This window comes from Podarcis cretensis (genome assembly GCF_951804945.1).
Source record: "Podarcis cretensis genome assembly, chromosome: 8".
Lineage (NCBI taxonomy): Eukaryota > Metazoa > Chordata > Lepidosauria > Squamata > Lacertidae > Podarcis > Podarcis cretensis.
Window position 1 is genome coordinate 5685050 of NC_137177.1, and position 26440 is coordinate 5711489.

A 26440-nucleotide genomic window follows, 5' to 3' on the forward strand; every position below is an offset into this window, starting at 1 on the left:
TCAGGTCCGAGCTTTTCTTGGTAGTAATTTATAGATTCCTTATGCAAAATATTTTAAATATTCGGGACAGCTTCTATTATTATTATTAGCAGAAGTAGTAGCATTAAATGCATAATTATTTAGGCTGTTTGCAAAACCAAAACAGCATTTTATATATACAAAGCCCCGCTCCGCTAGTTTTCTATTTCACTAAGAATTCTCTCTTTAAAAAAGGAGTCATTTTTTAAAAAACCCAAACCCGTAAATAAACCTATACCCCCCCCTTTCTTCTGAAGTGGTACAGTCGAGCCAACCTCAACACCCCCCCTCCTCCTCTCCACTCTGTGGACTCTACCACCTCCGTTCTAATCGCCTGTAACGCGACGAGCAACCTTGCGGCTGCTGTCGTCACATGACTCCGAGTGAGTCAGCACAGCCTGGGCCACGTGAGCAAGCGCGGGGGGGGGGGAGAGTGCGCGGTGGTGCGAGCCAGCGGCTGCGACGTGCGCAGGCGCGTTTGCAGGCGTAGCCTCGGCTTCCAACAACAACAACAACAACATTAGCTCACCGGGTCACGTGGCGGCGGCGGAAGGGAGGCGGGGCGACGCCGGCGGTTGGGCCGCGCGCGGTGACGTAGGCGCGCACGCTCTCCTCGCGGCAGCTCCTCCTCCTCGGCGGCGTCGTCTGGTCTCCCCGTCAGTCTGAGGAGAAGTCGGCGGAAGGCGAGTCACTCCGACCTCCGCTGTCGTCGTCGTCGTCGTCTCCGTCTCCGTCCCTCAGGCGGCCATGGCGATGGATACGAGCGGCAAAGAGAAGGAGGCGCTGCAGCTGCTGGCCGAAGCGGACAAGAAAGTGCGCGGCTCCCAAGGCTTCTTCTCGGGGCTGTTCGGGTGAGGCCCTCGAGCAGGACGAGGCGGCGAGGGAGAGGCGGGCCCGGTGTGGGGGGGGGGAGAGAAACTGCGGGGCGTTGGGTCATGTGGGAATGCGGGAAGTGCGCGCGCGGTTGGGCGGGGGGTGTCATTTCTGAAGGGTGTCCCGGGGGGGGGGGGAGAGGGAGCGAGCGGCGGGGTCGTAATAATACAGTGGTACCTCAGGTTACGGGACGCAGGTGGCGCTGTGGGTTAAAGCCTCAGCGCCTAGGGCTTGCCGATCGAAAGGTCGGCGGTTCGAATCCCTGCGGCGGGGTGCGCTCCCGCTGCTCGGTCCCAGCGCCTGCCAACCTAGCAGTTCGAAAGCACCTCCGGGTGCAAGTAGATAAATAGGGACCGCTTACCAGCGGGAAGGTAAACGGCGTTTCCGTGTGCGGCTCTGGCTCTGGCCAGAGCAGCGATGTCACGCTGGCCACGTGACCCGGAAGTGTCTCCGGACAGCGCTGGCCCCTGGCCTCTTAAGTGAGATGGGCGCACAACCCCAGAGTCTGGCAAGACTGGCCCATACGGGCAGGGGTACCTTTACCTTTACCTTTTACCTCAGGTTACATACGCTTCAGGTTCTACATGGAACATGTTCAGTATGTGAATATATAAATAAACAAATTACAGAGATGCAGATGCATATACAGTGGTACATCAGGTTACATACGCTTCAGGTTACAGACTCCGCTAACCCAGAAATAGTACCTCGGGTTAAGAACTTTGCTTCAGGATGAGAACAGAAATCGTGCAGTGGTGGTGCGGCGGCAGCGGGAGGCCCCATTAGCTAAAGTGGTGCTTCAGGTTAAGAACAGTTTCAGGTTAAAGAACAGACCTCCGGAACGAATTAACCTGAGGTACCACTGTAATTGTAATAATTAATAAGGGATGACATGTGTCCTCTTTTCCCAGGACACATCTTCTTTTTTTCAGGGGTAAAATTTCTCTCGTGGTCGGATTTTTTTTTTAAAAAAAACTGGCCAATATGTCTCTGGCTCTACTTTCTGGATATCATCATCAATCTTTATTACAAATCCTTACAAAGCAATACACAATTCATACAGCCTGCCTCCAGGTTAAACAAGCATTTTGTTCAAAATATAGGGATCATTGATTCTTGCAACCACCGATAAAAACTTTGCCACTGCTAATGTTCTAGCGTTTGTCCGGTCTTCCAATAGGAACCTGACATAGTGAGCCTCTGATTTTCCCGGGAAAGGTACTAGCTCATATTTTGCACAGTGCAACAAAATATGTTTTATGGAGTTTCTGGATATAGACATAAGTGGTGGCCGAAGACTTGCTTTCCCCCTTCTCTTCTCCTGTGCCCTCCCTATTGCAGCTTCTATAGCCTACATATAGTAGGGGGGTATTTAAAGTGAGAGCAGTCAGAACATCCTCCCCCCCCCCTCAAAATATGGCAGCCCTATTTATCTGACTGGGTTGGTCCCAGCCACTCTAGGCGGTTTCCCAACAAAAGGTAGCAATAGCACAGTACAGCATCGCAGACTAAAAAAACTTCCCTTGACGGGTTAATGGATTTCTGGTGGGGTTGATAAATTGGTGTGTACGTGCTTGTGTTTATGGGGATTGAAGTTGTGGTAATAAACTCTGGCGGCTGGTGCCGTTTGGGACTAGTATGGCGGAAGGCTGGAGGACCAACAGAAGGTGGAGCCAGAGCCAATGGCAGGCAGAACTGCCACCATGTGCTGTAAGAAAGAAGGCAGCCGGGTGGGGGCTGATTCGGAGCAATGTTAAAAACTCAGATAAGCTAGGCACCAAATGACTCCTTAAACTAGGGTTACCGTCACCAAAACAGAATGCCTAACTGCCATTTTTGGGCCAGATGGCTCGAAAGTCACATTTTTCAATACGGCTTTTTGGTTCTTGATATTCATTTTGATTGTGCAGATAAAATTCTACAGGATGTGTTGCTACTGTTCGAAAGCAATAAAGATCCAAACATCCCCAGGCATGCACCTCCAGATGGGCACCTTCACTTAGTCGCAAGTGGTCAATTTGCAAAGTGGGCGAGCACCAGCTGGGCATGGTTGGTGGGACAGTGTTTTGCTTTCCCTAAAACCAGCCACCTCTAGTAATGAGACTGGGGAGCACTAGGTCATGTGGAAATGCAGGAAGCGCACGCATGGTTGTGTGGGGATATATTGTCAGGGGTGTCACTGTGGGAAAGTGGCAATGAAATGTAAAGACAGTGGGAGGGAATGAGTGACGGGCTCGACAAATCATAGAATCGTAAAGTTGGGAGGGACACCAAGGATCATCTAGCCCTTAGAAGACTTCTAAAGGCAGCGCTATATAAGGGAGTTTTTAACATTTGATGTTTTATTATGTTTTTATATTTTGCTGGAAGCTGCCCCAAGTGGCTGGGGCAACCCAGTCAGATGGGCGGCATATAAATAATAATATTTTTGTTATTTCCCCAACTTGGGGCTCAAACCCACATGTTCTACTGACTGAGCTATCCTAGCTCTTTGGTGGGAGTGATGAATTGCCAGTGTGTGTGAGCAGGAGATAATATACTAGTGTCTGGTGTCCATTGAGATTGGTAGAGCAGAAGAAAGGAGAATCAACAGTAATTGCAGCCAGCGGCAGGCAGTGCCATCCCCTAACTAACTCAAAGTAAGAAGGCAGCCAGGTGGGAGCTGGTTTGCTTAGGTTGTCATTTGCCCAGAATGGACTAGCTCCCACTGGTAATGAGGGGGACACTTTGTCGAAGGTGAGAAGGAAATAAGAGCTCCATGGTGGAGTGGTGGAGTCTCTATAAACAAATAGGAATCTGGGAGAGTGGCGCTAAGTATGGATAATAGTGAGTTGGGAAAGTTTATATTGGAAGATAGGTTAGGATGGATGTTAGCAGTGGGTCTAGCTGTGTGGCTGGTCTGGAAGCAGATCACTGTTGGAGTTCTGACTCAAAAAGGTAAACCTTAAACCACACAGATCTGTGGCTCCTCACAAGCCATTGTTCAGGGTTATATATCCAGGGGAAGAGGTGAGCCAACATTCAGCAGAAAATCTGAGGAGTTCTGAAACTGTCTATAGCTTTATTTACAGAAAAATAACATTGGCTAAAGGAGACTAGAATGAGGATGGAAGTAGCTGGAAATGTAGAAACTTAGCTGGTGGGAGGGGCATATTTTAAAGAGAGGGATTGGGTGAGATAAACTGAATAGCTTCAAGTTGAAATGGTCAGGGAATGTTCTGGGAAGCAGATTAAATTGGGAGAAGGTGCTAGTAATTCATAGGGGAAGGGCTGCTGACATCTGTGTGAGTTGGAAGATCAGAAAGTGGGTGAAGAGATCAGAAAGTTGGTGAAGAGAAGGGAGAAGAAAATAGGCTATTGCAGGACAGTCTGGTGACAGGAGATCCTGCTAATTGGAGTAATGTGTTGAGGATTGGTTGAGATGCATTGCAAGTGGACTAGGTCCAGTAGCTGTTTCAGGGCAATGTCATGGGAGCTTTAAGGAAGGAGCTGTTGGGTGAAGTGGGGGCAATAGGAACTGGCTGAGTTGATGGGAGGCGATTTTCTAATATTATGGAGGGGTAACTTCATTGCAATGAGCTTAAGTGAATGCTGTTGAAACTGTGGGAATCCTCTGGAGTTTGTTCTTTGAGTGAAGGTTATTGTGGTGATGTAAGAGGCTGTAGGTCCAGCTTTATTTGGGAGCAGGTTGGGTGGGACAGACCAAATTCTAATAGTAGTCAAAAAGTGACGGTCTTGCGAGTTAAAGCGCTCTGAATTAAGGCTGTGACAAACTCCACTGACTGTATCTGTGGAAGCCTGCTCAGTCATGTGGAACAGTTTTAAGATCCAGACCAGTGTATGTGTTGCAGGGTTCCTGTCAGTGCTGTACATGTGTTGCTTATGAATTTGAAAAAGTTGTAAATTTTTATATTTGAAGTCATTGATATTCTGTCCTTCCTCCCTTAGGAGATGAGTGCAGACCACAATAGGAACAATAAAGTAGACAATGTGAAACAAAGCACCCATTAGAAAGCACCTGAATTAAGGCACCTCCATTCATCATGTGGGCCTTGCTTCCTTTCTGTGCGGAAGACATTAATCCTGTATACTTCCCACTTTTAATTACATTAGGATGGTGGTTGCCCCCTCCCCCCATAATTTGGCATAGAAACTTAGAAGAAACTGCCTAACTCATAGGGTAATGTGTGATGCAATGCAGCGTAAATGCTGCTGCACTATAAAAATAAAAGTCCTAATACTTTCAGTTTCTCTTCTGCTCCCCCCGCTCCTCACTGCTGTGAGTTTGAATATGGAATAACAGTCCCAAGCATTTCTTATTTCTCCTAATTTCCGCCTTCACAGCTTCTTTTGCTGAGCCCAGGTGAGATAACTGGGATTTGGGATACCACTGCTGGTGGGAGCTGCTACCTTGGCAGGAGGCAGATGAGTTTATTGAAGCCCCTGAGCTCCTGTGCTTTGGCTTAGCTTCTGTTAACTGTTGTAGTTTTCCAGGCTGCAAGACAGAAGAGTGGTTAAGGCGCAGGTATTTTCCTCAGAAGACAGCAAGCTGCCTTATGCTTCAGAGGAGGGGTTGTGCAAGACTAATGCAGGGTTGTGCAGGGATTAAGGATCTGTACAGGTAATGAATAGTGACTGGCAAGTCTGTCAGAGCTTTTGTCATCCTGGGAAGCTTTGTTAGTTTCCCTGAGACTAATCGCCCTGATTCTATCTGTGCTTTTTCTGAATGTGTGCTAGTACTCCTAAGTAGCTGAGATTATATTCTTGCACACACCAGTGCTTATTTAACAAAATGGAGACTCTTCTGAATGAGCCTGCAATAAGAGCAGCCTACACCTACTTTGCTGGTAGCATTTCGGAGACAGTGCTGTTTGAAAAGGTAAAAGGCTTTAGGAGGTTGAAGCAAAAATGTTGTAAGGCATGGTTTGCATAAAGTTGGACCTTCTCTTCTCTCCATAGGAAGAGGGAGGATATGATTATGAACAACAACAGAGCATGGCCGTCTGCCTAACTTGGAACACTGCAGTTGGCTGAAAATAGTTGTTGAGACTGGCATGAACTAAAAAATAATTTTAAAACCTTGGTTCCAGGCTGACTGGGTAGACTGAAGCGTGTGACGTGATGGATGTCTTCCACTACCCACAGACTAGTAGCACTGTCTGGGTTAGGCATACCCATTAGTCACACACCTATAATTTTAATAACAGTGTCAAGCCTTGAGAAAAAGGGGGAATGGCGGTAAAGGGAGATCTTGGATAAGCTATACATGGCAGCAGGCTAGCAGTTAGGGGCACAACAGGATACAAAACCTGCCCTTTTCTATATGTCCGTCACTATCTGCAGTCCCATATTTATTGGAGTGAAATGGTAGAAACTGCTAATAACCACCTCCTCTCTCCAAACTTGTATGCTCCAAAAAGCTGAAGGACATCAGAATTTCACAAGAGGGATTGGGTGTCCCTGGGCTGAATGAACCCTCACGTGTGATGAGGCCCATAAATGATAAGGCAGTAAGAGTCAAACAGTCTGGCTTATGATGCACAGACCTACCTTGAGGAATCTTGTATTTGCCTAAAATAAAAACTTTGCTAAGCCTTTCAGTTCCGAATTTTGTGAAGTAAATCCTTGCTTTGTTTTATTTGTTTATTTAAAATACTGATATATTGCAATGAACTAAAACGTCATTAAAACAGCATTCCAATTAAGATTAAAAGGTCAGTAATATTTGGTAATACTTAAAAACATAGCAAAACCAGCATCACTTTAAAACAGACTGTATCATGTCCCTGATAGAATATGCCTTCCCTCAGAGAAAAGGATCTGTTTTCTTTAATTGTCAAATTCAAGAGGACTCTTCTGCTTTCTTATTGCATAATATGTAGTTTGGGATGAATTAAATGATTATTTGAAGTGGAAAAGTACAGCAGCAAGAGATGCAGCATTTTCTTAGAAATGGGAAGTTTACTTAAATGTCTGGGGTAGCACCTTCTGTATTTTCTAGCTGGCAAATAAGATTGCATTTTGCTTTGATATGGATGTGTGTAATGGAAGGGTTAGTTGCCCTTCAGTTATTTGTGGTAACAATAATGGTGTTTGTGGGAAATGTTTTTGCTCCTTCCCTCTTGAAAATAATGCTTTGATGGAGGCTGACGTAGCTGGTGGCTGTTGCATTATAACCTGTGGGCTAAGAAGGAGGAGAACTGGTCTGCGCTTGCAGTTCTTCCGGCTGTGCATCTGTTTTTTTCCTGCTGGCAATATCTGTTATTGAAGCAGCCATCGCCACCGCTGCCTAGTCGGGGGCAGGCAAGGGAAGGGAGGGCACATGACAGAGCTGGTGACTCAAGGCCAGCTTCCTCTTGCACATAATACACATCTGGGCCTTGAGATGCAAGGAGCTGAAGTAGATAATGAATTCTCAGAGACTATGAAAAAAGAGAGCCTGGTGTATCAGGGACCGGTGATTTTCTGTGGCGTGGGAGGAAAACAGTCACTTCTAGGAAGGCTGGCGAGATGAAGTGGGAAGACAGAGGGGAGATGACAAAACAGGGTGCTAAAATGAAAAGGCAATTTGTTTCTGCACCTGGAATTCTTCCTTTGCAAGCCACAAAGGTGCCAAGCTTATTGATGAATATTTAACATTCATAGGTAAAAAGTATTTGTGGAATAGATTCTTAGGTCAGATTAGGGCTCAGCAACTAGAAGTAAACTTCATTGAACTCAGAAGGGCTTTGCTTCTGAAAGAACATGCCTTGGTCAATCCTCAAGTGTCATAGATGCCATTTATATGTCTTTCAAGTTCTGGGAATTGCAGTGCTCAGAAAGAGGAGAGTGAGATATTAGTCAGTGTCTTGACAAACCTTCAATTCCTGGGTTGAGGACTATGATTGCGAAACTGCTTGAGGTTTGTGAAGTGTATGGAGCCCTGTTATAATATGGATCTCGAGTTATGGGTGTGCTCTTCCCCAGAGGCCGAGATTGAGGTTAAATATATGAGAATGTCTGTGTTGGCTTTTAAAGGATTTAAGAATACATACCTCATTAAACGCTTTTGAGCAGAGGAGATTTCAGCCAGGGTACTCTGTGGATTAAAGTGTTCACCGGTGATGCTTTTTAAAAATTCCTTTCAATACTGTCGTGTTCTCTCTTTGTATATTTTGTGTGTGTGAAAGAGAGAGTGCACATTTAGGATGGATTTTTATAAACTGGGTTGCCAGTGATGATTGTCCTCCTCCAGTACCTGACACACAAATCCCCTCCCTTAAATTCTTCCAAGTGTTAAAGATGACTTGGAAAAACACAAGGGGTCGTTTTCCTTTGTAGTGGAGTTTGTACTGAGCTTTGGAAAGGACAAACAGAAGTGTCTTATCTCACTTTATGCTGGGAAGATCCTGTTTGGGTGATCCACAAGACTTTGGAGAGAGAGAAATGACATTGACGGCAAGTAATACCTGGCTAGAAACTGAGACCCCTCATCTAGGAAATTAAATTGCTAGGCACTTAATAAAACACTATGCTGCACAAGACTGAGGAAATGAGCTTGGCACTAGGAACCCAAAATATTTTTATTTATGAAACTGTAGAATACCTCCTCGTATAAAATATCAAGGAGGTGTACAACAAAATAATGCAAGTTCAATAAAACATAAAACACCATAAAAATACGGAATCATAAAAAATGGCTGTCATGTAGAAAAAGATAGGCTTCCTGTCATGAAAACCTTGAAGAGTTGCCTGAAAATTAGCTGCAAGGATGCCTGCTGAACCTCTGCTGGATGATTATGTATTACACAGCGTCCCACCAGTGACATTAAATGCTCAACTTCACATTGGCGCCAGATGGGCTTCTGAACTAGAGGGGAGGGGACAACTAACACTGTTTTTCCAAATGATCTTGGTGTTCAAGCTGGAATATAAGGGCACAGGTGGTCCTTAAGGTACTCTGGACCCAGGTTGTTCAGGGCTTTGTATGTTAATACAATAACCATGAACCTGGCCAAGTAGCATACATGCAGCTAGTACAGATGTTTTAGCAGAGGTATCACATGCCATCTGCCCCAGTTACGATTGTGATTAGACACCTGCCCTTCACTCTAAGGTCCCAGGGTTGGTAACAACATTAAAAACACTTTAAAACAGCTTACAAGCACAAAAATCTAGCCACTGGAGCTTTTGGATGACGATCAGCCCCACATAGAGTGCATCATAGTAATCCAGTCTCATTGTTACCAGTGTCTTAGTACGAATAAGCTTTCTGGTTTTTGAACCCAAGTTTTCCTGGGTGGGATCCTGTAACTCTGGTGACTGCTGGACTTCTGGGAGAGATGTCCAGAGGACTGTACTGTTCCACTGTTTGTTGTGCAATGGCCAGATGCCTCCCAGACTAGGAATCTACCTCACAGTCCCAGTGAACTAAACCATAATTGACATCTTGCCTTTGCTTGGAGGCTGTAAGCAAAGCCTGCTTTTCCAGTCCCTATAGTGTGAAAATCACCCAGACCAGATTCTGTACATTGTTTTGTAGGTGTCTTGACGGTTTAACTGTTCTGTGTGTTTGGAACATCTGTTAAGATGTGTATTACGTCGTTCTTCTGTGCTCTCTTGCCCTTTACTCTGGGCCTCTTGTCTTTTCATAGCAGAAGAAACCTTGGCCTGATGATGCTTCTCTTTCTAACCACAGGACTCATTTTGCCAAAGCTGAAACTTCTGGCAAGGTTTAGCTACTTGCCATCTGCAGTAAATTTTCAGAAGAACCAAATCCTTGGCATTCAGTGAAGACCACATAGAAGAATGTGGTGTCGTGGTGGGCAGGGAATCTTGTTTGGAAGAACATTGGGGATTTAGGGCAAAGCTGGCATTTGTACATACGGAAATTTTTGTTTGCCTCTTACCTCTTTGTGGAATATACCTCACAGAGCATCTATTCCTAGGATCAGAAGAAAGTGCAGTGTAAATTGTAGGGCTCAAATGGGCTTTAAGAGTATGGTTTCTTTCTTCCCTTAATCATCACGATACAGCACATAAGACGGAGGAACCTTGTATTAGGGGCATTCAGGTGCTCAGTGAAGACCTTCTTGATTAGATAGGTTCTTTAGCACACAAGGTGTTTACCTGGTCTGTTATTAATATTCCCATGTAGTATTGGGAAGTCACTAGTTTTTATTTCTTTGAATTGTATTCCTTATGGTGCTTCTCTATGATAGAAATCATAAAAAAGGGAGAAGTGAATTATGCATCTCTCAATATCTCTTGTTCCATGTCCTTATATTCGTGGTTGCAGACCCAGTCTAAAGCTGTGTAGCATTCTTAATGTGGGTAAGGCATTTCCGCCCCCCCCCCCCCGGAGAGTATGTTCCTTTCCAAGCAGATGGTTCTGTTTGCCAGTGCAGCAAGCTGATTCAGTGGTATCTTTTCTTTCCTCTCTAGGGGTGGCTCCTCCAGGGTCGAGGAAGCATGTGATATCTATGCAAGAGCGGCCAATATGTTTAAAATGGCCAAGAACTGGAGTGGTACGTAACATTATCTCTCACCCTTTGCTTTTATTAACCTTGCCTTGCATTCCTCAGAATTGCATACCCCAACTGCTCATTTGCTTATGAACTTTCTCTCTCTCATTATAATAGAAATGCATAGTCCCTGGGCTAAAAAGCAGGAAACATATGGTCTTCAAAATAATATGGACCTGTAATATAATATACCTATACAGTGGTACCTCGGGTTACAGACACTTCAGGTTACAGACTCCGCTAACCTAGAAATAGTACCTCGGGTTAAGAACTTTGCTTCAGGATGAGAACAGAAATCGTGCGGTGGCAGCATGGTGGCAGCAGGAGGCCCCATTAGCTAAAGTGGTACCTCAGGTTAAGAACAGTTTCAGGTTAAGAACGAACCTCTGGAATGCATTAAGTTCTTAACCCAAGGTACCACTGTAATATCCCCCAGCAAGTGTGGGGGAAGAGCCTGCTGTCTTGGCCCAGTTTCTTCTGAAACCCTAGACTAAGATTTATGGCATTCTCTCTTAGTAGAGAGGACCATAGCTCAGTGGTAAAGGACATGCTTGGCATTTTAAGCATCCTAGGTTCAATCCTTGGCATCTCCAGGTAGGACTGGAAAAGACTTCTCTCTGAAGCACTAGAGAGCAGCAGCAGCAGTCAGTCAGTATAGACCACTGGTCTTGAGCTGATGGGTTGGACTGCCCATGTAAGGTAAGAGGCAAATTATCTCTGCCTCTTTTCCTGGTTTTGACACGAGACCATCACCGTTTGATAAGGTGGTGGTTGAATGTGTGCTGTAAGATTAAATTAGGGCTCTGTAGGTACGTGTCAAGTCCTCTTTGTTTTACCTGTATGGACATTTGGCAACACAAGGGTTGCAGGAGTAAGCCTTGACCCCTTCTGCCATCTCTCTCTTGCTTTTAACTTGAGCCTTCTTCCGCATCTTCACAGTTCTGGTTTTAGAATTTTGATGTTATGTGCATGGACAAATTCCAGGCCTTGCAAACTCACAGTCCCTTTCTCTCTCCACCTAGCTGCAGGGAATGCTTTCTGCCAGGCTGCTCAGTTGCATCTCCAGCTGCAGAACAAGCATGATGCGGCCATGAGCTTTGTGGATGCTGGCAATGCCTTCAAGAAAGCTGATCCTCAAGGTAAGAAAAAAGTGGATTAGGCAAGTTATACAGCCTCAAAACTAGTGGGATTTGCTCCTCAGGCTGGAGCTGGGAGGGTTGTCTGTGAGACAAGGCCTATTCATGCCTTCCGAAATATTCTACACACTTGTGTATTTGATTCAGAAAGCACTGTGTTTGCGTGATTGCGAAATGTGTTTAAATTGCAGAATTTGGGTCACTATCATGCAGAGTACACCAAGCCTTGGGTGGAACTGGGTGCATTGCACAGTCTGTGTATCCATATACTTATTCATATTTATGTGCACATATCTCTGGTTGATGAGAAGGGAAGACAGATGCTGCATTCAGATGTTAATATCTCAGTTTAATAAGATGAGATACACACAAGTCTCTTGCCCGCCCATGCAGCCCTCTTCTCCTTTGTAGAGAACCTCAGTGAAGGTTTGGAGTTGGTTTGTCCTGAATCTCATAACCATAGTTTACCAGTTCAAATGAAATGGGAAACTGCGGCCAATTAGAGCCACAACATTTCAAGGAAGGAGTTAGAATTGTTTTATTTGTCTCTTTTCATGTCTCTTTTCATTAAGCCAAGCTACAATCATCTGAACGCAGCCATTGTATTGGACTTCTGGACTTGTGGTGCTTAACTGCCAAATGCTAATATGCACATTCTCTCTAAAGCTGCAAGTCACGTAGGTTGCTGAAGGGCAAAAGCTAATGTGCCAGCTGGCTTCCTTGCATTATACACTGAGATGTCCTGCTTTAGCTTGAATCCTCAGCCGCCTGCAGCATTGCATAAGAGCTTCAAGTTGACAGGCTTCCCCCTGGCCAGGCTTGTGCAAGCCTCACAGATACTAAACATGCCGTATCAGTCCATGAGTACATTCTGCCTTAAATGTTCAGCTTCCACCTTTGCAGGAGATCTTTTGTCTCCCTTCACCTGCATATATGCACAACCCTTTTGGTATCAAGGTGCCTGTGAGCCTTGCATAGAGTGCCTGTTCCTCAAATTCACCCACCTGTGTGTGTGTCATTAGTATATGACTTCAAGGTAGAATCAAGTCCAGATGTCTTTTTTAAAATTCTCCTTCGAAAGCAGCAGTTATGAGGAGGGGCGTTTTCATGTTCTTCTCGCTAATTTTTTCTTTCTCTGCACAGCAACTGGGTTATATGGCACCTTTGCTCCATTGTAGTTTTGAGGCCAAAGGCCTGTTTGGGATCCCCCTTCTGGGATTTCATGTGCATGTCTGCTGGCGACAATTAGCAGAAAAGACAGACAAATTAGGAGGGGAGAGCCCTCTTCTGCAGCTGCCTAGACTCAGGCAGCAATTTCAGGATAAAAGATGATAAAGTAACCTGAGGAGAAAACAAATTTAATCCTCTCCAGGGATTTGCTTAATCTTTTGGAGATTTGCATTCTGATTATCGGCTGCAGTAGCAGAGCTAAAGAGCCACCCTCGTCCTTGTCATTGCGCCTGGCGGAGGCGGAGCAGCCTGGGGGCATGGGATGCCTGAGCTGATGCACCAGGTCTGTGGGGTGGTTAGTATGATGAAAAGGGACCCCACCTTGGCGCCTACATCCTCTTGCTTTGGATCTTCTGCTTTCCGTGAACAGTTGATTTCTCAGGGGAGAAGTGCCAAAAGGAGAGGCATTGCATGCGATCCTCGTATAACATGCAGTCTAGATGAGAGCTCTGTACACACAATGTAGTCCTCACCCACTCTTCCAAAATTTGCCAAATTAACCTGAGCAGATTTGCACCTCGGCTTCACCAGCCTGATTCTGCTTACAAGGGCAGGTTTTGACCATTTAAATCCATCCCAGGGGATTGCCTGTCTGCACACACTCTTGCTTGGACCTTAATGTCTTCTGAGGGCCTACAAGAGTGGCCCCATGCAATAAGGTGTGACAGTTGACTGAAAAATACTTTTTCAAGTTTGGCACCCTGACACACACTCCCCAGACACTCCTGGCAACTACTTTGATGTCATTTTAACACTCAATAAATATTAACACTGAATAAACACATTTCCTTTTCCCAGGACTCTTACTTTGTTCTATTTCTAATGTAAATTCTTTGCTTCTTTTTAATACCCCTTTTATGCCTGATTGTGCTTTTTTTATTATTTGTTCTCATTCTCATTTGTCAGCCACCAAAGACTGGATTGCCCATTTATTTTATTTTGGAAACTTTAAAATGGTGCTTTTATCCAGATCTGGCTGCTAGGGTGGTGTACGTAAATGTCCAAAATACAAACACAAAGTTAAAGAGTGGCTTGTTGCTATGCTTGAAACAACTGCCAATTTAAAACAATGAAATTAGAAGCTGCCATTTAGCAAATGGTCGGAGTTCACAGTATCCAATTCTGTGTGTGACCAGGACACATATTAGTTTAAATATATTCAATACTGAAGTTCTTCAGCTGACTACACAAGGGCAGCATATCTGCGATAACTTTGATGTTTTGCTGTTGGTTTGTAATGTCTCTGGAAAAGCAGTAAACAACTTATTCTTTTTTGGGGGGATGTGGGGGACAATGTCAGCACTGGAATCCACCCTGCTAATCCTGGGACACTGGCTATGCATGTGTTTTGCAGACTGACCAGTTGTAGTATTTTCCTTCTGAATAGGATGTGGTGACATTCTAATTGTATCCATTCCTACCTGAAGGGAGAATGCAGACCAGAACTCCAAGCAGTGATGATAAACACACATCAATTCTCCAAATCAGCTTGCTACTGTCTTTCAATTCCCATAAGATCTATGGGCCTCAGCAGCTTTCCTTGAGTGGCTTTTGATCCCCAGGGTGGGAAGTGTGCTATAAATATACGCAGCATTGTCCCTTTCATGGAGGATAAAGGAGCAGCATTGCCAGATGGTTTTATTTCCTTAGATTGCTATGTTTAAAATTGCTACCTCTTTCTGTTTTTACAGAGGCCATTAACTGTCTCCTCAGATCTATTGAGATCTACACAGACATGGTAAGCCTGTTTTGATATACGTATTGTGCAATTCAAAAATAAGCTTGTTTTAAAAAATGGAATGTTTTGTGTATGTATATTTGTATGTCTGATTTAAAGAGGCAATGTTAAAACTGCAAGGGGGGGGGGGCATGATTTCCAGCAAACTTTCTCTGTATATGGGAATTGCCCTCCCATGGTGCAAGTAAATATTAGCATCTTGGATGAGGTTTTTGCAGTGCTGTGTTGAAAGGTATCTTGAGCTAGCATCGGCTGGCTGAACCAGATGCTTGTGCTGTTTGACGGGGGATTTGTAGCACGTCTTTTGTAGGATTGTTCTAAGAGGTGGAGGCACGTCCTTGAACTGATAAAATAACCTAGGATGGACAGTACTTAGAGTACAAAGCAGATTGCTCTGCCGAACAAAACCAAGAAATGCATTGAAGCCAGTAAGCGTAATCTCTAGCATAGACATCCTTAAAAGAAGTTAATTAGTGTATAAATCTTCACAAATTCTGTGTGTATGACACCTGCCCATCCCTCACAATTGTACACTTGTGAGGTGGGGAGTGTGCTTTGATATACCCAACATGTACCTAAAGGCTATGAATGTGTGTTTTGCAAATGTAGCCCAAGAGTGCAGGAAGTCTGGAGTCTCAAGAGAATTGCCCATTTTCAGCAAGGTTGAGGACTACTCACCACTTGAAATTGGGATGCGCTCAAGTACCCAGACGTCCTGAAATGGCAGTTCATTTTTCACACCTGTCTTTTTGTCCTCTAGGGCCGTTTCACCATTGCAGCCAAGCACCATATAACGATAGCAGAGATCTATGAGACGGAGCTGGTAGACATTGAAAAGGTATGATGAGAAAGGGACTTCCCCTTGCCCTAACAAATTTCTAGAGAGGTACGTCTTGCTCTGGCATGCCTTGCTCTGCTCCCTTAGTATTGCCTTCCCAGAGCAATGGAGACGTAGGAACCGTGGTACATTTTGAAGAGTGTCCCTTGATTTTGCTGCTTCTAACATCCAGATTTCAACAAACTCCCCTAATACATGGGATGGATAATTGCCATTCTGTCCTGCTTGTGAGCTCCCTGTGGAGCATGTCTGCCTACTGGAGGCAGAATATTTGGCTGTTTGCACCTTTGGTCTGAACCCAAATTCATGTGTCCAGTCTAATTACTTATTCAGTTTCTCTTTGTATTTTCTTCCTTTCAAGGCAATAGCCCATTATGAGCAAGCTGCAGATTACTACAAAGGTGAAGAATCTAATAGGTAATTGAAGGACTCTGTTATTCTTGTACTCTTCTGTGCCCTAGGGTTGTGTTGGGTAGGTGCTTTGGAACGGCTTCTGTTTTTAGGTTTGGGTTTTTAATTTAGCATTTAATTCTATGTAAAGCAGCCTACATAGAATTAAATGCTAAGGGACGCAGGTGGCGCTGTGGGTTAAAGCCTCAGCGCCTAGGACTTGCCGATCGAAAGGTCGGCGGTTCGAATCCCTGCGGCGGGGTGCGCTCCCGCTGCTCGGTCCCAGCGCCTGCCAACCTAGCAGTTCGAAAGCACCTCCGGGTGCAAGTAGATAAATAGGGACCGCTTACCAGCGGGAAGGTAAACGGCGTTTCCGTGTGCGGCTCTGGCTCGCCAGAGCAGCGATGTCACGCTGGCCACGTGACCCGGAAGTGTCTCCGGACAGCGCTGGCCCCTGGCCTCTTAAGTGAGATGGGCGCACAACCCCAGAGTCTGTCAAGACTGGCCCGTATGGGCAGGGGTACCTTTACCTTTACCTTAAAGCAGCCTAGGATGTTTCTTGATGGAGGGCAATGTATAAGTTGCTTAAATAAACATGCCCAACGCTTAACCTATGTAAATGTCCCCCAAATTTTTATTGTATTGTGGGGGCGGAAGGCAGGAGAGTCATTTGCAAGCAGAACCGATCACCTGGTAGAGGGTTAAGGCACCTCCCTCCATCATGTTAGCACTAAGAGGTCAACACCTTAGTCAAAAAATGTGTTGTCCTTGAATGTACACCTTGCCAAGCAATAGAAGCATGGTAAAAGACCAGGGTTTGATTTCTCCCCTGCGGAAGGAACCTTTTTATTTTTAAAAAACACCACCACCCTTGACCCTGGAGACCTCTGTGATTTGGTCTGGTTGTTCTCATCTGGTCCTTCCTGGGGTCATACAGCCTGGAGGGCAGATAGATGGGTGGGTTGCTACTCCTGTCCAGGTGCCTGCAGCTCCTTTTTCTCTCTCTTCCTGCAGCTCGGCGAACAAGTGTTTGCTGAAAGTGGCTACCTACGCAGCTCAGCTGGAGCAGTACCAGAAAGCTATTGAGATCTATGAGCAGGTATGCTTATGACTCGTCTTCTCTCCCCCTCCCAGCACAAATCAAATTCTTAAGATAAAAGACGTACAGCATATGAAAATGAAACCGTTGCCAGGACGGTGTACCCCATGTTTTAGTTAAAACAGCACATCTAGACAATACAAATTCTGACCTAAGGAAAGTTGAATATTGATGTGTCCATACTTTCTGCATACTGTCAACTGAATAAACATTATAGGGCAGGTATGTGTAAGATGTGCAGGTACTGAAGCCTTCCAAACTTTGGAAAGCTTACTCAGCTCTTGATTATTGAGATTACAGGGATATCTCTCACCCTTCCAAGCATGTTGTGGCATGAGGGCTAGAAGCTTGGTTTTTCTCATAAGTGAAAGCTAAACCTCCCAAGATACTTATACCTGGAGGAAAACCAGGAACTAGGAAAAATAAATAATGGTTCTAATGAATAGCATTTTTTAAGCTGAATCGATTTTTTACAGTTATAAAATACCACCTTCTCCTGAGACTTAACCTTGGCTGGAAGACTTATCACTGCTTGTTTTGTATATACTATTATTCCCTCCCGCTGCCCCCTCAAAAAGTTTGCAACTTCCAGAACAATTTTTCATGCCAATCAGACAAGCAACGTCTCCTGGAGATCATGTTCAGCACAGTTAGCATCTTGTGTTGCCAGGTGTAGACTATTTGAACACTTTGCTGTTGATCATTTGCAGGGAGATTGCTAACAGTGGTTGTCTTAATGGAATCAGGGCTATTGTCTTAGCCTGCCTCTTCTCCCACCTGCACCCCTTTCTGTACTTGGACATCCCCACTTCATAGCTATAAGATGAAGCAATTTACCTTGAAGAAAACCTGCAATTCTCACTCAAATTCTGTGGCATCTTCAGAATTCCTCAACTGAGAAAAAAGGAATCCAGCCACTAATTTATAGCATGCTTCCATAAAAAAAAGAAGAATGTGAAGGGAAAGCTCACTTTTTGAAACCTGCCCCTGTTCTTTCTCCCCTCCAATTCATTTGTGGTGAGGGAAGAACATACTGTATCTACACAGAACTTATGTGGTCAGAAGGGCCATATTGCTGCTTTGTTCCTACTTAGAGAAGGGTGCCAGTAGGGCATAGGAGCAGTAGGAGTTGTGAGTATTTTTATTATGATTATCATTTCAATTTATATACCACCCTTTATCACAAGATCCCAGGGTGGTGTACAACATTAAAAACACATTGCAGAACATCAATGATAAAACATCATAAAAAACATAATGACGGATGTCCTAATAGTGAAATAACCATCATAACAGTCTATTCACCCATACTTTCACAGGCCATAGATTAGTTAATAACCATAGGCCTAGGTAAAGAGGAATGCTTTTGCCTGGCACCTAAAGGCATGTAGTGGCGGCACCAGGCAAGCCTTTCTGGGGAGAGCATTCCACAGATGGGGAGCCACCACAGAAAAGACCCTCTCTCTTGTTGCTGTCCAGGGAACCAAATGCCTGCAGCTTTGCTTGAATTGCTCTTCTTTGGCATCTCCAGGTGGGCACCAGCGCCATGGACAGTCCTCTTCTGAAATACAGCGCCAAGGAGTACTTCTTCAAGGCAGCGCTCTGCCACTTCTGCATTGACATGCTCAACGCCAAGGTCTGGGCAATGGCTTTTTTGTCTTCCTAGAGAGATTCCTAAGTTTTGTGTCTGGTGTTGCCAAGATCCAGCATCCCAAGTGCCTGTCTAGGCTGTTTCCAAACTTTCCCCCCACAGACCACTTGAAAATTTATGAGGGTCTTGGTGGGGGCACTTAATTAATTTTCTATTATAGCAATCATGTGCTTAGATGCTGTGAGATTTTTACTTGCATTTTTACTGCTGCTTTTATTTCGTACATATATTTCACCGTATTGCTATTTGAATTCAATAGAATTTGAACTGTAATGCAATGACATGCAATATAAGAAATAAAAGAAGCAATAAAAGTACAATTCTAAATCAATGTTTTTAATGCAGTGGATGTGCTGGCTCCTGTTTTCAACCATAAATTCAGACATGCCACGGGGTACCTTGGTAAAGCCTGTAGTTTACTGGTGGTCTAAGAACCACAGTTTGGGAACTCCTGCTTTATTTAATGTGCCTGGTTTCCTCTGAATGTGTTCAGAATGGGCAAAGGCAGAATATGGACAGTGGCGGGTGCAACTATAGCTCTCTAGCTTTCTTCCATCACAAACCCGAGTCAAAAGTCTACAAACAGGACTTCTTTTACCTTGTTCTTAGAGAGGCAGAAGTTGTGCATGTTGACAGCATGTAACACCAGTGTTTAACTTACGGGTCAAGGACTGAAACCATATAGGAACAAGGATCTGGGCTGATAATGTCTTTGTGTAATAGCGCTGTCATAGGGGGCTTTGCAGCTTGTTGGAGGAAGGAGCTGGGGCTTCTGTAGTGTGTTGGTTTCTAAAATTTGAGTAGCTCTACTAACAAGCCTTTGAATGACCAACAGCTAACTTCTTGCATTTCTCATCTTATCTTCTTTTTAAAAAATCAGTTGGCTATACAGAAATATGAAGAAATGTTCCCAGCTTTCTCGGACTCCAGAGAGTGCAAACTGGTTAAAGTGAGTAGTTTTTATCTAGCCTTCAAAGGCTGATGTAGACATCTGTAGGAGCTGCTGTCCTGGTCACTGTCAGAAAGCATCCATTTGGCGGTTAAAATAAGTTTCGTGAGTCTTGAAACTACACAGGGAAACCGTGGATTAGCTCAGTGGTTTCCATACCCCCCCCCCAAACAAAAAATGCCGAAAAACTTTCCAGACCACTTTTTTTTTTTTTTTTTTTTTTAAGTTGCTAAGTTTATTTTTATTTTTATTTTTTTGAAAAAAAAGAAAAGAAAAAGAACATAAAATACGTACAACATAAACAACACAACTTTAACAACACAACATTAATTTTACAACTTAAACAACACAACATTAATTTTACAACAACATTGATCGACTTCCCTTTATCTCGATTTCGGATAATGTTATCTTAATTATCTTTCTGCTGTATCTATTCCAAAATAAAATTTATAACGTAGTAAGCGTTATCTCATGCCTACTGTGATTTTTTTTTTAAAAAAAAATACATCTATATTTCTGATTAACATTTTGATTTTCCCCTTGTCTCTATTTCCATATATATTCTAAATTTATCCCATTCATTACTAAATTTTGTACTTTTTTGATTTCTTATTTTCTGAGTCAATTTTGCCAATTCTAAGTAATCCATTAATTTAAATTGCCACTCCTTTAATGTTGGGGTTTTTGCTGTTTTCCAGTACTGTGCTATGAGGGTTCTAGCGGCCGCTGTTGCGTATTGAAGAAGGGTTCTATCTTCTTCTTTAATATCTTTGCCAATTATCCCCAGCAGGAAGGTTTCAGGTTTTTTAACAAACGTATATTTGAAAATTTTTTTTAATTCATTATAGATAGATTCCCAGAATTTTTTGAGAATCTCGCACGTCCACCACATGTGAATAAATTCGCCCTCTTTACTCTTACATTTCCAACACAGTTTGTCGCCTGTTCTATAAATTTTATGCAATTTTATCGGCGTTATGTACCATCTGTACATCATCTTGTACATATTTTCCTTGAGTGTCGTGCATGCTGAAAAGTTCATATCTTTACACCATAAAGCCTTCCATTTATCAAACTCTATATTATACCCTAGATCTACCGCCCACCTCACCATCACCTCCTTTACTTCCTCATCCTTGGTGTCCCACTCAAGCAACTGGTTATACATTTTTGATAGTAATTTTGTTTTACTTTCTATTATTTCAGTCTGGAATCTAGATTTTTTCTCATTTATTCCAATCTTTTTATCTTCCGTCCACATAGAATTTATTTGATGATATTGAATCCAACCAGTCAACTTATTTTTTATTTCTTCGTATGGTCTAATCCTCCACCCGGATTCTGTTTTGGTTAATAAGTCCTCATACGTCCATCGTTCCCCCTCAATGTTTAATTTTTTAATTGTTAAAATATCAATTGGTGATAGCCACCAGGGTGTCTTCTGCTCCAGCAATTTTTTATTCCTTTCCCAGACTTCCAATAGTGGCCCTCTGAAAATATGATTAGAAAAACCTTTATGAACCCTTCCCTTATCTCGCCATAGATAAGCGTGCCAACCGAATCTTAAGTTAAACCCCTCTAGATCTAACATCTCTCTATTTTTTATGACGATCCAGTCTTTTACCCAACAAAGACATGCGGCCTCATAATATAACCTCAGATTTGGGACCGCAAGACCCCCCCTATCTCTTTGGTCTGTAAGCAATTTAAATTTAATTCTGGGTCTTTTTCCCTGCCAAATAAATTTGGAAAGTAGTCTCTGCCATTCTTTAAAAATTGCAATTCCCCTAATTATTGGAATGTTCTGGAATAAGAAGAGTAATTTGGGTAATAAACTCATTTTAATTGCCGCCATTCTGCCCAACCACGAGAGGTGTAATCTGTTCCATATATCCAAGTCCTTCATTATCTCTTTCCATGTTTTCTTATAATTATTTTCCATCAAATTTATATTTTTCATAGTTATCCAAATTCCAAGATATTTTACTTTTTTGGTTATTTTAATTCCAGTTTGTCTTTCAAGCTCATTTATGATGTCTTCTTTCATATTTTTAGTCATTATTTTGGTTTTTTCTTTGTTCAATTTAAATCCCGATAGTTTTCCAAATTCTTCTAGTAATTTTATGACTTTGCCGATGCTCTCCTTTGGTTCTTCCAATGACAACATAAGGTCATCTGCATATGTTTTCAATTTATGTTCATTCGCGCCGATTTTTATACCACGGATCTCTGGGGTTTTCCTTATCTTATTTGTAATTGTCTCTAAGACTATGATAAACAGCAGCGGTGATAGAGGGCACCCCTGTCGAGTACCTTTTGCTATTTCAAACTGTTCTGTCAGGTTGTTATTTATAATTAATCTGGCTCTTTGTTGTGTGTATATTGCTCTAACTCCTTCTAGGAATGTGCCCTCTATCCCTGTTTTTTCCAGACATTTTATTAGAAAACCCCAGGAGACATTATCGAAAGCCTTCTCGGCGTCAACGAACATTAAAGCGGCAGGGATTTCGTTATGACATTCTAGATATTCAATAATGTAAAACTTTCCAGACCACTTAATGATTTTTCACCCTATTGTAGCAATTGTGCTAGATGCTAAATGATTTTAGATTGTATTTTCATTGCCTCTTTTATTTCTTCTAGTGTATTTTATGGCATACCAATTTGAATTCCATATAATATAAAATAATGTATACTGATAAATAATAAAATGCAATATGAGTACTGTAAGAAGCAATGAAATTATAATTAAAAATAGACTTGAATATATAATATGCTGCACCTGCTGTTCTTCGAGCTTGCGGTCCCTGGCGGTCTGTGGACCACAGTTTGGGAACTCCAGCCTTGGATTACTTAAACTTTATGATTGAATTTGTGGAGCTCTTCAGTGTTCTTGTACAAAGGATAAGATGCCAGTGAGCGAGAAATGAGAGGTTCTCTGTGCGGTCAGCAAGGATGGACGAACGAAAGGTTGGTGGTTGGGATGGGAGGGGTGTCGAGGAGGCACACAGGTGGTCCTTAGCATGAAGATCAAACAAACCAAAAAGACTGGAGATGCAAAGCCATTCAGATCTTGCAACGTGCTTTTTTGTCCCATCCCATCACTCATTTCAAATAGGATCTGTCCTAGGTTGCATGATTACATACACACTTGTTATCAGAATAACATTCAGCCAGTCAAGAATTCATACCCAAAGCATCTTTTTAAAAAATCATCTTCTGTTCATTGTTAGGGCACAATGGGACACTGATTCACCATCTTGTTGTAATTGGGAACTGATCCATAAGTTCACCAATATTCTGTCTCCTTCACAGAAATTGCTGGATGCTCATGAAGAACAGAACATTGACAGCTACACCGAATCGGTAAGGCTGTGTTTTCCTCAAGTGTGAACATGGAGGGTTGTTGTGACTCCTAGTGTCCATTAACCTAGAACCTAAGGATGGGGAACACCTGGCCTCTCAGTCAGGTTGAACTACAACTCCCATCAGCCCCAGCGAGCATGGCCAGGTACGATGGGAGTTGTAGTTCAACAGCCTCCGGAGGGCTACAGGTTCCCCACCCCTGCTATAATCTAACAGGTTAGCCTGGTGGGAAAGCTTTAGTTTCTTCTGTAAGTTTGGCTCACATTCTCCTGAGCTGCCAGCTTTTTACCTTCTCTGTGTGCCTGGGAGACACACTGCCTTCAGACCTCAGGTGGCAAGAATAGATTGGTTTTTATTTAGAGCAACCAGCTCTAAAGTGGGGCAGGCAGCGATGTGCACCAGAACACAGGTGGTACATGGGGATCAGCAGTTAGATGCCTCTGGGCCAGATTTAGTTCCCCTGAGTGCCAGCCTGGCGGAAAAGGAGGTGTGGGGAAAATAGCATCTCTGGCGGCAGATGCTAACAGCCACTTCTGGGGTGGTGATAGCATTAGTATCTGCGGAAAGGAGGGCGAGTGCTCCTGCAAAGCCAGCTGCCGACATGTATTTCATACACTTAAAATCACATGTATACTTTCCAAGCTAAAATCCTAGATTCAGAGACTCGTTTGTTTATCCAGGGAAAGGCATTTTTAGGCATTCAGATCAAGCAGATCTAGCATGACAGGAAGGCAGGTTGATTTTTAATGACTCGGACTCCAAATATCCGAAAGGTCACCTCAACCTTTACAGGTTCTTAGGTTTTAAGATCAACGGAGGGCCCTCTTGGTGGTTCCAACATCCTCAAAGGTTTTGGTAGTAAAAGCCCTGGAAAGGACATTCTTTGTGGCATCGCCTAGGTTGTGAACTCCCCCCCCCCCAGAAGTGCACCTGGTACCTTCATTATATAATTTCTGTCATATGCTGAAGACAACACCTCTTTACTTTGACTTCGCCGATGACTGAGATACATATTTTTAGGACAAGCCCCCCATCGGTTGGCTAATGTTTTAAGCTGATTTTAATATTGTATTTTAAATATATTTTAAAATTATATTTAAGCAACAACTATTATTATTTCCTAGGGCAGGTTACAGCATTAAAAACAATTAAAAGCAACTTACAATGTATATGCTGCCTAACTACAATTGTCTCTTTTTTTAAAAAAAATAATTTTTATTAACCGGCCAATGAAATCAAATCACATCACATAAATTCCAAATTACAAAGCCAAATTTTAAATTTTGTTGAGGGGACCCATATTTCAAGATCCGAAGGGTCTACAATTGTCTCTAAGCAGCGTACAAGAAATACAATACCGGGAAGTTAAAAAATTGTTAAAACTAACCTGCCTCAGGCCCTTACGGTGAAGTGTGGGTAAGAAAATTGAGATAACAATAGTAATGGCAGCAAAGAGGCTATATAGAATATTGCCAGTGGCTCCATATGTGAATGTGGTTTCATAGGCAGGAGCTCACCATGGCAGTTGGTTAATACAGGCACAATTTATCGCATCTCTGTTCTTTCCTGCCCCCCATCAGGTGAAGGAGTATGACTCCATCTCTCGCTTGGACCAGTGGCTCACCACCATGCTCCTGCGCATCAAGAAAACCATACAGGGCGAAGAGGAGGACCTACGCTAAGCCACTGCCCCTCAACCCTCTGCCCCTCATCTGCAGAACTCTGCGTGGATCGGCTCTGGGGGAGGAGAGGGGTTTTGGCCCAAAGGAACTGGACTTGAATGGCAAATGGTTTATTACTGCTCCCTTTCTCATCACCTCTCTCCTTGCCGCCGCCTCTTAGTACTGCAGAAAACAGGACCAGGGAGTGTGTCGCCCGTGGACTGACTCCAGCTGGAGAGAGACATGAAGGCTGTAACATGAAGTTCTCATTTCCGTTGCCTCGCTGCCCATCCCCAGAATCTGAGCGCCTTGCTTTCTGAGCCAGCATTTTACCTTCTTCCGACGGCTTTAAAATAATTTGTATGGCTTAACGCTTGAAAGTCTCTCTAGTGGGTTCAGATGATGGCACCAGCTTCCTTCCTCTCTCCCAGAAGAGAGCTTGTTAGAAGCTAGCCCTGGGGTGGAAAGGAGCCTCTTCTGTACAGCAGAGGAGATCCCCCCGTCTTTGTGGCCTCATCCTGTTATGCACCTCAAACCACATCTTCCAGAGCAGTTCCATCCTCCCTCCCCCAGGCAGCGATTGGATGGCAGCCCCTTTCCCCCCTTTCCGTGTATCAAATACTTGTCCTATCAAAAAGGGTAGCATTGCTTTCTAATTCTAATGATTGACATGAAGCTGCCTGAGCTGGGTCTTAAGTGGAGGCTGGCACACATACCCCCATTTCAAGTCCTGGCAGACGTACGAGAACTAGAACTTCTAGATACTTTACGTGGTGTATATCCTGACTCTTCTTTTCCAGGCTGCAAGAAGCATTTCTTGCAGCCCAGCTTACCATCTTGAATTCAGGTAGGAAAGAGTTACCCTTGCTCTTTCCCTTGTCCTTAGAAGTTGGTGCCAGTCACCCATACAACATTACACGAGTGTGGGGTGGTAATGCATATCCATTTGCCGGTCACTAGGGGATATAGGGTGTTCGTTCTCCTGTTGCCTGCGTAGCAAGAGGCAAACAATTCCTGAGCCATGCTGCAGGTAGCCAAAAACCTATTTAATGCTAGTAACTGTGTGTGTGCAGGCTGTCTTGATAGCTACCATCTCTTGCATGGTTTTCCTTCAGGCTTAGTTTGAAGGGAGCAATTCTTCTGCCAAGTATTCTGTGTTCTGTATACATTGTCCTAAAGCTTCCCTCCCACCTCTGGATTTCCTCTTGTGTTGGCTTTAAAAAAAAAAACCAACAACAACACCTAACTTTATCATGTAGTTGAGACAAAAGGGTTGATATCTTCATGAGGGATTCTCATGTTGAACTTTTTATTATTCAAGGGGGGCGGGGAGGGTGAAATTAAGTGCTGCTGCATGTTTTACAATGTCCACCAGCAAGTAACTCTGATTATAGAAAAATAACTTGCACACAGCAAATGAGTAATAAAATCTGCATGGGTGGAAAACCAAACTATAGTAATCTTTGTCTAACAATAAGCCTCTCTAGCTGAGGTTCCTGCTGCTTCTCTTAAGTGACGTGCATGTTTTCAGGCCTAGGCTCTCCACGCTGTTTGTTCCCATCAGTGTTCCAGGACTAATTCTGCCACCTTCCCGTCAACCCTTCTAAGTTGTGATTTCTATTTCTGAGCACTGGCTGTGATTCTGTCTATAAAAAAACACAAATTACATGCTTGAATCTGGCTGTGCATATGTGTGTTCAGTCTTCAGACTTTGTTCCTGTGATGGATTTGGAACCAGAGCAGCTAAGTTTGGGTGAACTTGACCTGCAGCTTCTCACCCTGTTTTGAGCAGTGCTGCTTTGCAGGTTTGAGTGTGGTGTGTATTCTGCACTTTTAAAAGATGGGGGAGGGGGAGGGAGGGGGAGGGGGAGACATAGTGCCCGTAAAAGCAGAGTTGTGTTAATTTGTGTTAGCTTCCATAATTCTGCTTTTTTTAATGCAGTACAATGAACCTTACTAACTAGTATTTCGCCTGCACAGTCCCT

General features: G+C 43.6%; 1 protein-coding gene across 1 annotated transcript; it reads left to right on the forward strand.

The window, feature by feature from the left end:
- The first annotated feature begins 631 nt into the window (after positions 1–631).
- On the forward strand, positions 632–26143 carry NAPA (NSF attachment protein alpha). Its single transcript, XM_079985718.1, has 11 exons — positions 632–869; positions 10315–10397; positions 11417–11533; positions 14452–14498; positions 15259–15336; positions 15698–15753; positions 16741–16825; positions 18357–18461; positions 19357–19425; positions 22744–22794; positions 24375–26143. The coding sequence occupies exons 1-11, from the start codon at positions 766–768 to the stop codon at positions 24474–24476; spliced, it is 897 nt and encodes a 298-aa protein (XP_079841844.1). The 5' UTR covers positions 632–765; the 3' UTR covers positions 24477–26143.
- The last annotated feature ends 297 nt before the right edge of the window (positions 26144–26440 follow it).